Here is a 12,083-nt window from a genome sequence, read left to right as displayed (position 1 = left end):
TTTTCCAATTGAAGCGTAATTGATGGAACTTCATTTGATGGATCCAATTATCCAAATCCATTCGACTAAGCCTCTGACATACAAATTTGGAACATGAAAGTGAAGCACATTTTTCATTTTTCATTATTTATAAATATTGTAATTTGTTATAGACTTAATATTATGGTTGATTTTTCTATTAAAAATACGTCCATTTTATATTTTTGCATTAGAAATTAAGTTCAAGCTTTATCTCATTAAAAATTTCCGTACTTAAAGAGATTCACGTATATAGTTAAAAGTAAATTTCACTATTAATAAAAAGTAATATTACTTACATTACCAGAAAAATAATACTACTTACTAATTACTAATTATGAAGTTATACTATTAAATCTCACATTTTATTATTATTTTATAGAATAAATGAGATATATTATGAGGTTCACAACTTATTATTTACTGTATACTTAATTTTTTTGAGAAAAACATTTGTAGTTTTTAAAGAAAATTTTTATGCTTGATGGTAGTTATCTCTGTACACTACAGATCAATAACCAGACGCGTAGGTTTGAATATTCACCTCTTCAGAGATGACCATATTCGCTAACGAATTAACATCAGCGCTAATATTAAGATTAAAATGAAAAGATGGTCCCAACAAATGACAAAAATTGAGTAGGGAAGGTAGGTTTGAAAACTTCGTCCAATTTGATCCACGACTCTCACTAGTGTTTGTGGACATTTTGTGTTTACTTTTCGCGTTTCGAAGAACGCGCTGGAGACCGAAGGAGCGCGAACCAACTAAGAAAGGACCTAGAGAGCGATGCGTTTGCGGTGGTCGTGGTGGCGTTGCTACTGCTGCTCAGGGTTTATCTTTTCCACGACGACGGCGTCCAATGCACCGGAGCACGCGGCCGAAGGTCGTCGTCGTTGATGGCCTTGCAATTGCAGATGACTTGGCTGCCGAGTCTTCTCACTCAAAAGCGCAAGACCGATCACCCTGTGGGCCTCAGGAACCTCGGCAACTCTTGCTACCTCAACAGCGTCCTCCAGTGTCTTACCTACACTCCTCCTCTGGCCAATTTCTGTCTTCTAAACCAGCACTCTTCCCTTTGTGCGCATCTTTCCCCCTTTTTACTTCCACCCTTAATTTTCGTCTACTTTATTTTTTTGGGTTTTTGTTCAATTTGTGCCCTAATTTTTGTTCTGCGTTTGGATTCAGGCGATTCTGCTTCGGAGGAAAGGAAGCGGGACTGCCCCTTTTGTCTGCTAGAGAAACGAATTGTTCGTTCTTTGAGAGTGGATCTCGCCCAAGATGCTCCGTTGAAGATCCAGAGCTGTCTCAGGATTTTCGCCGAGCACTTTCGTTGCGGGCGTCAGGAGGATGCTCACGAGTTCCTGAGGTACGTTATCGATGCCTGCCACAACACCTGCCTTCGCCTCAAGAAGTTGAGGCGCAAAGGGGGCGATACCGCTGTCAATGGTAACGGCTGCAATACTGTTGTGAAGGAGATATTTGGGGGAGCCTTGCAGAGCCAGGTGAAGTGTCTCTCTTGTGGATATGAGTCCAATAAGGTGGATGAAATTATGGATATCAGTCTTGATGTTTTACATAGCAATTCGCTCAAAGATGCTATGCAAAAGTTCTTTCAGCCTGAGATTTTAGATGGGAATAACAAGTACAAATGTGACAAGTGAGTGTTTTAGTCTTTCCAATTTTTTTCCCGGCGGTTCTCTTTGTTGATCTTGTTTGATTAACAAACTTACTGTTTTTCAGTTGCAAGAAATTGGTGACGGCTAAGAAACAAATGTCTATACTTCAAGCCCCTAATGTCCTCGTCATACAACTTAAGGTTGGTTTTTTTGGTGCAGTTTTGTTTTATCTTCGATTGCGTGAGTTTGTTGCATCTTTGCCTTTGAATGAGGATGTTCCATTGAATTTGGTTGTCAGAGATTTGAGGGCATATTGGGTGGGAAGATCGATAAGGCTGTTGCATTTGAAGACATTTTGGTGCTTTCTAGCTTCATGTGCAAACAAAGCCAGGTGGGTAAAGTATTCGTTTTGTATTAACTACTGCAAGGTGCTCATTTCCAATGTGTGCTATTTAGATAATTATGATTATGATGAGTTCTTTCGCACTCTTGAGTTTTAGTCTCGCAGACTATGTGCTTTTCAGAAAGGCGGGGTATAGAGCTTTGTTTCCTGGTCCGAGAAAGCATCCTATTTGTTGTTAATGGTTATTTGTGTTTTGCTGTTTTTGTTTAAGTATTGACATCTTATTATAGAGATACAATGAATAGGATAAGGACAAGTTGGCTGCTGTGCTCCTGTGTGAGCACAACGTTGGTTATAATCCATGGACCATTTATGAATGAAATATAAAATTTCATCCTAATCAAGACTGTAGGATATTCTGCCCTGCAGGTTTTTATGCTATTGCACTTGCTATAAAGCCTAATTTGCTAGGTTAAGGCTACCCCCCTAAGAATGTTTAGAAGCCTTTAACCTGGCTGAATTCTGTCAGGTTGATTGTTCCTATCCAATATTGCCTCAAGTAATCTTATTTTTCTTTTTTTTTTCCTTTGATAATATGGTTTTCAACTTGGTTCTTTTCTAATTCTATCGTGCTCATGCAGGATCCAATGCCAGACTATAGGCTCTTTGGTACTATTGTTCATTCTGGATACTCCCCAGAATCAGGCCATTATTATGCTTATATAAAGGTCTATTAATATATTCTTCACCTATACGCATGTCATGTTCTTAGCAGTCTAGATAATGCAACTTAATTATGTATTTTGTGTACAGGATGCAAAAGGCCGGTGGTATTGCTGTGATGATTCTTCTGTCTCACTTGCAACCCTGAAAGAAGTTTTGTCAGAAAAGGTTTACATACTTTTTTTTTCTCGCACTAACCAAAGGCCTGTGCCTGTAAGTAATGGTTTTGCTTCGAACGGCTCAAGGTCTCAGGACTCTTATCACATTAATGGTAGTCAGGCATGTGAATGCCCAAAATATGATGGACCACCAAAAGTAGTGCATACAAAATTAAGTTCTCAACAATCTTCCTGGAAGGACATGTCTGCCATGTCCAAGACTGGTAAAGAGCCTTCTAGCCCCCGAGTGAAGTTTAATTTTAACGGAAATTCTACTTCCAAAAGAGGCCATGAAAGTTTCAATGGGAAAGTTGATGTTCCGTTGAATCAGCCTGTAGTAACTAATGGACATGTAAAAGACTCAATTTCTTTGGAGAATGCGAAGAAAGATTCTTCATCAATCAGGAATGGTTTTGAAAAAAATAAAGTAGATGCTGTTGACAACTTAAAAAGGAAGGATTCAGTATTAACAAATAAAAACACTGGTATTCATTCTGTTGAAAAATATCCCAGAAAGTCAGATCTTATGGATGACACTGGGAGAAGCAGAGCAATATCAGGAAATTACAACCATAAGCTAGAAGCCAATGGTCTCAACAACAAACCTAATTCATTGGAGAATAAGAGGAAGGAACCAGAGGCTACCAGCATTTTGCTTGCACATGATGATCAGTCTGAAGCAAGAGTTCAGGAACTTAAAGACAGGTCTGATATGTCTTAACTGTGCCCTTTCCGAAATCTTTCATCTAACATGAGTTAGAATGTTAGAATCTAAGGGCTATTTTGTTTAAGTATGGCCTGGCTATTCTTATTTTACAGATATATATTGATGATTTATCATCTACTTTTGGCTCTTTTTTAATCCCTATCATACAATCAATATTAGTTGTGTTTCAAATCTGTTATTCAGTTGATGCTTAAGATTTGCAACTATTACTTTTTGGTTATTTATATTGATGGGATTTTCGGAGTGTGATGTTGATGGGCACCCAAGTCAAGTGGAGAACCCTTCCCAAAAGCTAGATATTTTGGTGGGAGAAATAAGCCATATGAATAACCCATAGAGTATTCCATACTATGCAATGTGGGGCTTATGCTACCCTGATCATCTCCAGGCACGTGCCATTTGATCTCTTAGTTGGCTTCTCCTTTTTGAACTATAAGTTGTGAGTTCATTTTATGTCATTGAAGGTTCCGCCATTTCTTTTTATTGATAAATATTCATTTTTTTTTCAGTTATCTCATGGGTGCTAAAGTATGTTATGTTATGTTATGTTATGTAGTACTTGGTGTTAGGTTATCTTGATCTTATGGGATTCTTTTTCATGTCCAATTTGTTATGCCTTTGTTCATGCTTACTTAATTGATTAAACAATCAGTACATCACATGCCTTTTGAAGTACTTGTTATATGCCTTATTTTGATGTTGTATTTTCAAAACATTACTCAGGCTTGGAAAAGAGGCAAAGTCAGTTTTAAGGTCATGTGGCTGGACAGACAAGGTGTATGACTATATGTCTTCTAGAAAGAGGTTACGTGCACAAGAAGCAGGAAATTCATCAATTAAAGATGAAATAAAGTAGGTCTAATCAGATTTTAGATTGCTCTCTAGATTTGATATGCACAATCATGCTTACAATAAAATTTGTAGATTTTCCCGTCATTTTTCAGTTAGCTTCAAATTGGTACTGGGGGAATGTGTTTAAAAATTTGCCTATATGCCAAGTGATGGGCTATAAAGTTTCAAAATAAAGTTTTCACGCATTATGAGAAGCAACATTTTGTGAAAGTGAAGATGGAAAATATATCTTATTCCAGTGCAGTTTTTTGTTTTTTGGGTGGAGACTTGTGGAGAAAGCTTTGAAGTAATGTAAGAGGTCACCATTTGGTACCTTCTTCGAGGTTTATATAAACATAATGTTGTGTGGAAATGTTGGCTAATTTATATATTTCATGAAGATATTCTAGTATTTAGGAGCTTTAGATGAAATAGGACTGATATTGATATGGAAATTTAAGTCAATACTAGCAAGCCTCAGAATGATACTTTTGGTATATTGGGTTTGGATCATTAATCAAGTTTCAATGGCATTGGATTGTTTTTCAAGACTGTTGGGACTCACAGCTGGTATCTCTAAGGCTGTTCATATTAACATGTCCCAATGTGTACACATGTTCACTGGCTTTTTTTTTTTTGTGATATAAAATCTAAAAAATGTAGGGGAAAAGATCTATGTGATTTCTGAGGCCTGAGCATATGAGCATAACCCCCCCCTTCTCTGGATGTATTATGAAGTAGCTATGGTAAAATCTTCCTAGGTAATACAATATTAATGGTTTCACTGGCAGATGTTTGTCACTACATCAGTTTTCCCTTTTTATAATTGCATGTTTTTTGGTGGTCATCCTGAGTATTTTGATGTTAACAGAGAAAAAAGTAAACGTATTTTCTTAGACTTAGCTTTTGTTAATGGTGAAGATGTAGACATTATCTTTGTTTTGTAATCCACCTGATGCGTGAAAAAGCTGTGGCATAATATTTGTTGCCTTGTCTTCTTTGACTCTTCTATATATGCTGTGGTGTTTTGTGATTCTTGGTCAATATGTTGTTTGAAAACCAAATTATATTATCACGTTTAAACTTTTTTGCCCTTTTGACATGAACTTTTTGTTGCGTAACCTGATAATATAAAATGTTTGATGTTCATGATTGTCACAAGTTATCCCATCTATACTTCAAAAAGTGATCCGCAAACAGAAAGTCCATGCTTTTAAATTTTCATGGATGCTCTATGTGGATACTTTTTTCTTGGGGCGGGGGAAGCGGAGGTGTCAGGCAAAAGATTCATCCATCCCATCCCCCCCTAAAAAGAAAAATATCCTAATGTGGGGAAACTAACAAAGAATCAGTACAATTACAGAGATACAGTTTCAGGTGAGATTAGAGTTGCAAGGAGAATAATGGATTCAGCATTGAAAAGAACCTTTGTAGTAAAGTTTGATAAGAGCATTTTAACCATGGGTCCCAAGGGAAATTATATCAAGATTAACACTTCACTAGGCCCCAACGTAGTTGAATAAGAAAACCCTAGCTTGTTGCAGCCAGATATAGTAGGAGTAATGACCTGTGGAAGCAAGGCATCAAAATGGGAAGAAAAGCTGAAAATATGCTATAGAAATAGAATAAATGAATATGAATTATCGTGGAAGCATTTAACATATATTAAAGCAGTACAATAATTTTGAGCAGTGCACTGTTGAAGCTATTTATGATGTTCACTTTACAACCGTTTAAGATGGAACAAGCTTGCTAGCAGCCATGTTTCAAGGAAAATTAGTGCACCAGAGTATAAAAACCCCCCTTTTTTTTAAGAGGGGGGAAAAAAGAAGTCCCAGTCCAGATCCTGTGGTCTGTCATATGTTGCTTTCTTATGTATTTTCTCCACAATATGTTCTTTCAACTCCATCCTCGTATGCTCCAGACGCTTCAGCTATTTTGCAGTATCCTTATGGTCCCCAATGATTCAATGCAAGCTTCAGCTATTTTGCAGTATCCTTATGATCCCCAATGATTCAATACAAATAGTCCTTGTATAATGCGAGGTGCCTTAAGTGAGCCTTGCATCCACAAGAAAGGTGTCGGGTGTTGCCAGCTGGACATTTGGACGACCGCCCTTTCATCATTTGGCAAGTTGCATTAAATCCTACTGTTGCCTTGTCCCAATGCCTTTGTCTACACTGCATGCCCCAGCCATGCTTACAAATACCTTGTGTTATTCGTCTATGAAAATACTGATTACAATAAAGAGCAATGACTAATCATAATTGAAGCTCACAAATTTTACAACGTACAGCTGAAGTGTCAGAATATTATTTTAGCATCAAGAAACTCAGTATTCTGCCAGGATACGTGTTTTTTATTTTTTAAGTGATTTCCTGTGCACTGCTATTTCTGTAATAATTTAACAAATAGGCAGCCAGAGGTTTGATTCACTTATATATAGTGGTTGGTTCATAACATGACTAGGATGTGTGCTATTGCAATGCAGGAAGTTGCTAATAAGTGAGGCCAAGGGAGCTTTCATATCACAGATCCCTGAGTCATTGAAAGAGGATCTGATTGTTCGTCTCCGATTATTTAGCAAAGAAAAGGCACAACTTGGAGGCCCGTGATGTGAAGCATGGTAAGTAGGAGGCCTATTTTATTCTGCAGATTCATTTCCAACCCTTGAGTTAGGTACACTAGCAATTTTTCACATAGTTTACAAATTTGTGCAGCATACATATGTTGCTACCGAGCCATGGTGTTCATAGTATGTATTACGTATGGTCTTGGTGACTTTGATATTCTTACTGGGATGCTCAATGGGGCATCGTTATATTCTGACTGTTCGAGGGCTGGCAGCAGCAGCAGGAGATTGTGATTCAAGCCTTCCCTTCACCCAAAATTGACATTGTTATTCTAGATGCTCTATCAACATATTCATATGGCAGTTCAGATATGAAGTGTTGCCATAACTTTTCCTTTCTTCATGGAGGCCGTGCAGCACTATTTTTTCGAGAGCATTTCAGAGATTCTATTCATTTTGTAAAATATCTGTTTAGGCATGTATCAGCGCGGAATCCTTGTCTTTTTCTTGTAGAATTGGTGAGGGACAAATTTTCCATCCACGAAAATGAGTGTTTGCAATTGCATGACTTGTGGATGCGTTCTATTAACAATATGACTGTACGCTTCCTGGTAAGAGTACACCATTTACTTTGAAAATGGGGCCCTGGCCTTGCCCCCAGTGTAGTTGACTTATTATCTGATTTTAGTCATTGCTGAGTGACTTGTATTTTTGTTTTTTGCTCTGCCATCTCATATTATATTAGATCTAGATTTAGTATTTTCGTATACGATTAACAATATTTAAGAGAAGCTTCAGATGTTAAAGATTTCTTGGAGGATTGAAATCTTATTTTTCTCAATATTTTCTTCAAAAATTTGCAATTTGAAAAAAAAAAGATTATTTTGATGGTAAAAAAACATTATTTTGTATAATTTGTAGTGAATATATATATAATATTATATACTTAATTTTATATATTTAACGTGCTATAAAATATGTGAATTTTTTATAAATTATTTATTTTATAATAAATTTTTATCAATGATTTTATTAATATATTGAGATTTATTTGTTATAATTTGATTAAATATAAATATATATATTTTTTGAATAAAAAGGTCACGAGAATATAATGTAGATATGTTATGTCATGTCAGCATATAAAAAATCCTTATATTTTAGGAGGGGAGTATCAAAGATTTGAACATTGAAATTTTTGATAGGAGTTTGATAAGTCAATCAGTCTGCGTATTTATTTGCCTTTCTATAGACATGATTAAAAATGATTGTTCAGTCTTTCATAACGAAATTTCTAATTTTGTTGATAATAACAATTTACAGGTAATTAGTAGAAAACTCATTGTATATTAACGTAAGGGTTTTCATGAAGTTAGAATAGGCATGAACTTTATCTATCTTCTTCTTTCAACAAATGTTTAATCCTTTCAATATTTTCAAAAGCTTAGCTCTCATACACACGGATGGTAACCAAGATATGTGTAAGGATAATATATAAATTTTGTATATATACATGTAAGGGTAATAAATATATTAAGCATATAAGGGTAATATATAAATTTTGTCTATATACGTGTGTGTGAGAAAATCTAGTATGTTAAACTGGACCGGACGGCTTACAAAATAAAATACCACCTCTACCCTCAGATGCCCATTTTAATTGACCCAGATCTGAATTCCTCGCACAGTTTCAGTTCATAGATGAAGTTCGGAATCGCAAGTCTACATTCCTGCCTTATGATTCCTATGAGCCATCCAAGGGCTGGTTCTCTGATCTCTGCCCACAAGAAAGTATACATAATGTTTCTCCCTGCGCAGCATATCCGCAGCAACGTTCCGATCAGGAACAATAAAGTCCAGGCAACGAGATTGAAGCCAATCGATGTGTTTACCGAAGATAACCAATGGCTTGGCGGCGGCAATGATTTTGGGGCCAACGAGTTTCGCAGCTTTCAATCGTCTCTGCCCAGAGTTTCGTTTGGTGCCCCAACTCCTTTTACTTCTGTACGTGTTTTAGCGCGTTGAGCTTGGGCATTGGTTTTGTTTTGTATTTTGCTTTTACTTTTTTGGTCACTCATAGTCATAATCCCAGGTGTTAGCCATTTCAACATTTATATAACATCTTGGCAGAAACTTAACGGCGTTTAATCCCTGTTGGAGCCGTCTATGGCTCTGTGCTTAACTTCACCCTTTCAAACTTTAGGGACTGAAATGTTAGAAAAATAAATAAAGGGACCAATTTGCAAATTGAGTGAAACTTAAGGAACTAAAAGGTTAGGTTTTCTCCTAACTAAAGGGTAGCACTTTTTTTTTCCCTGTCTTTTTATTTTTTCTTGCCTTTTTTTATTAACAATATTTTTCTTATTAAAAAAAGGCAACTCTTCTCAAACAAATAGACCCTGTATTTGGAGATCATACAAAATGGAAAAATACGATGTGTGTGTTTGTTTTTTTATTTTTTTTTTGGGACCTGAAATGAACTTCAATAAACAAAAGACTGGAAGTCAATACAAACATATGGCAAATGGTAGACTACAAAGCTCAACACAAGATAAAGAAAGCATCAGCCAATTCCATCACGAGCAGGCTCAACCAGCACCTCTTGCGCGTCAGCCAATACGATGTGTGTTTCACATACGGTTACATTTTTTTATCATTATATTTTAGAATTTTAAGTAATTGAATGGGAGGAATACATAGATTCCAATTTACAATGTACTAAATACGTTATAACAATTTATGAAAAACAACTTAGGTATTAATCAACTCTCAATAGTCTTACATCACCAATTTAAGACCCAAATCTTTGAAATTACATTTTTTGTAGCATCAAAATGTAAATTGCTTTGTGAAAGACCCTGGGCTAACACTTTTATTAGTACATATCCTGCCAAACATACCATGAAGAAAGAGCAAGGAGGCAAGCATTAGTGATGAAACATTAAACACCTACATAAATAGCATAGAAGCAAAACCCCACCCAACCCAAAACAAAGAACAAAACACAATGACAGGGAAATTTGATAATTAAATGCTTGCCTGTTGAAAAATCTAAACCGTAGGCTTGCGAAGAAGAACAACTGAATTGATCACATCGTTTGTGGGATGAAATATGGTAAGCACCTCGAAATTCCCAAAGTCATGCTCCTCAACAACGGGGTACAAGAAAGCTCTTGCCCCTCTTGCACTTCTCACAAGCAAAAACCCTCCTTCCTTCATATAGTTACCCACATGTCCCAAAATCTTCACTTTTTCTTCTCTGCTCATACCCACAAGAGCTGCTAAGAAGATACAGTCATATTGCCCCAACCTCTCTTTCACTTCCATGATGTCTTGTGTCTCAAACTTCATCCTCTTCTCGAGCTCTGAGTCTGTAGCAACGATCCTATGAGCTGCCTCGTTGGCTTTCTTGTCGATGTCAAAGTTGTCGAAGTGTGTGGACACCAAGTGATGTGTGGCCATTATGAGGGAAGTGAGAGGCATTGGACCAGACCCCACAAAGGCTACCTTCTTGGGATGGACCAAACCATTGTCTCTGAGGATTCTATTCTCTAGGTTTGCTAGTTTAACGTAGTTCCCATAGTATGGGAAGAGAGTGAGGTTGTTCAACGGTTTGAGAATTTGGGCAAGAAAAGATGAGAATTCTAGTTCCAAAAGGCCTTCGGCTTGGCCACATAGGTTAATGAGACTTTCTCTCATGTTCTTTACCTCATGGGGCAAAGCTTGGATGCTAATGGAGGAAGGGACGGTGCAGAGATTGACGAGGTGAGTGAAGAGACTGTTCACTTGCATGGAAGGTCTGAGGGATTGTAGCTTTGATATGCTTGCATGAAGCTGCACGATTTGAGCAATAAGGACGTCTTCTGGGATCTGGGTTTCCAAGTTGAAGTTTTGGAAGGAAGCCATTGCTGCTGATGAGCTTTTAAGTGATTTGAAATGAGCTCAAATTTGAGAAGAGAAACTGATTAAACTAAGAACACAAGCTTCTTGCGTTGAAAAAATCAAGAGATTGCTTCAGGTATATATAGGAGCAGAAGCCAGGATGTATTTGCTATACGAGAACTGAATTTTAAAGTATATGTTAAATAATATTGTTAAATTAATATTATGAGTTCACGGCCTTGAATCCTCAATGACGTACTGAAGAGGGGTGTTTCATGCCTTCAAGTTTTGCCAGTCCAGTTTTGGGAAAGGCAAATCCTACAGACTTGGCATGTATTAAAATAGTTAGAAGGTTCCCATGCAATTTTTTTAAAATAAAACCTCCTCTGCATTGCGGGGGCCTGCATGGCTGAATCATTTGAGACGCTAAAAGTATTAATAATTAAACCAAGGACTATGTTTAATGTCGTGTGTACAATATAAGCAGCCTTCTTTTAAAATTTTGCTTCATCCAAAATATAAAGTTTATTCATATTTTATTAAGTAATCAATGAGAATGTTTTGAATAATGTTTTGAATAAGTCAAATATTATATTTATTATATTCAATGATATAATTTGAAAGATGTGGGTAAATTAGTTAACAATTATTTATATTGTGCCTGTAGGAAGTACATATCATATATCTAATTGATATATAAATTATCTATGCAACAATTGAAAGATACTTTTTTGTCATAAATATTATTGAGAGTTAGATGTGAAATCGTATGAAAAATGAATGTTTGAATGATTGTCTCATTGCTTATAAAAGCAAGAGAATCATTGAATGATTTTGAAATTTCTAGTTTTGTCGCGAAAATGAATGTATTTCATGTCATGGATTACGTAACACTATTAATAACGAGCACTGCGCATAATACGTGGAACAGAAGATTGGAAAAATGAAGAAATAGGGATGGATGGATTTAATTTTGATTGTAAATAAGTATATGTTAATGCTAGGTCGTTGCCCGTAAGTAACGCGCTGCATGGCTCGAATACAGTGATAAGTGAGTTAGAGCCGCTGCATCGGCGCCCGGATGTAGTGTTAAATGAGCAAGGGCTACCGCGTCATTCTGGACGCACGCGGCTAAAGAAGTTAGTTCATAAGAGCAAAATTAGATTTGGTACTTGGAATGTTGGGACATTAAATTGTAAATCTGTAGAGGTT

The 12,083-nt window shown here is 36.5% G+C and overlaps 2 protein-coding genes across 5 annotated transcripts; one reads left to right on the top strand and one right to left on the bottom strand.

The window, feature by feature from the left end:
- The first annotated feature begins 671 nt into the window (after nucleotides 1-671).
- LOC129315671 (ubiquitin carboxyl-terminal hydrolase 25-like) lies at nucleotides 672-7,708 on the top strand. 4 transcript variants are annotated; one of them, XR_008594555.1, is made up of 9 exons: nucleotides 673-1,096; nucleotides 1,205-1,676; nucleotides 1,760-1,835; nucleotides 1,934-2,026; nucleotides 2,620-2,706; nucleotides 2,792-3,564; nucleotides 4,310-4,438; nucleotides 5,081-5,178; nucleotides 6,909-7,043. XR_008594555.1 is itself a non-coding variant. In XM_054959556.1 (9 exons), the coding sequence occupies exons 1-8, from the start codon at nucleotides 916-918 to the stop codon at nucleotides 7,030-7,032; spliced, it is 1,935 nt and encodes a 644-aa protein (XP_054815531.1). In that variant the 5' UTR covers nucleotides 673-915; the 3' UTR covers nucleotides 7,033-7,043; nucleotides 7,121-7,708. The 4 variants fall into 4 exon arrangements, 2 of the variants coding, with proteins under 2 accessions (XP_054815531.1, XP_054815530.1); XM_054959556.1 differs by lacking the exon at nucleotides 5,081-5,178 and adding an exon at nucleotides 7,121-7,708; XM_054959555.1 differs by lacking the exon at nucleotides 5,081-5,178 and adding an exon at nucleotides 7,138-7,708 and having other exon boundaries at nucleotides 674-1,096.
- A 1,831-nt stretch (nucleotides 7,709-9,539) lies between these two features.
- LOC129314816 (nicotianamine synthase-like) lies at nucleotides 9,540-10,976 on the bottom strand. The gene is made up of 2 exons (XM_054958249.1): nucleotides 10,029-10,976; nucleotides 9,540-9,876 (listed from the first exon to the last, which is right to left on the bottom strand). Exon 1 carries the CDS (start codon nucleotides 10,893-10,895, stop codon nucleotides 10,041-10,043), a length of 855 nt encoding a protein of 284 aa, XP_054814224.1. The 5' UTR covers nucleotides 10,896-10,976; the 3' UTR covers nucleotides 9,540-9,876; nucleotides 10,029-10,040.
- Nucleotides 10,977-12,083: the final 1,107 nt, after the last annotated feature.

The sequence above is a fragment of the Prosopis cineraria genome, unplaced genomic scaffold (genome assembly GCF_029017545.1).
Source record: "Prosopis cineraria cultivar Desert tree isolate PC_DT_omini unplaced genomic scaffold, ASM2901754v1 PC7, whole genome shotgun sequence".
In the NCBI taxonomy this organism is placed as follows: domain Eukaryota; kingdom Viridiplantae; phylum Streptophyta; class Magnoliopsida; order Fabales; family Fabaceae; genus Prosopis; species Prosopis cineraria.
Note: the sequence above shows the minus strand (reverse complement) of the source record. Positions and strands in the feature narration are given on the sequence as shown.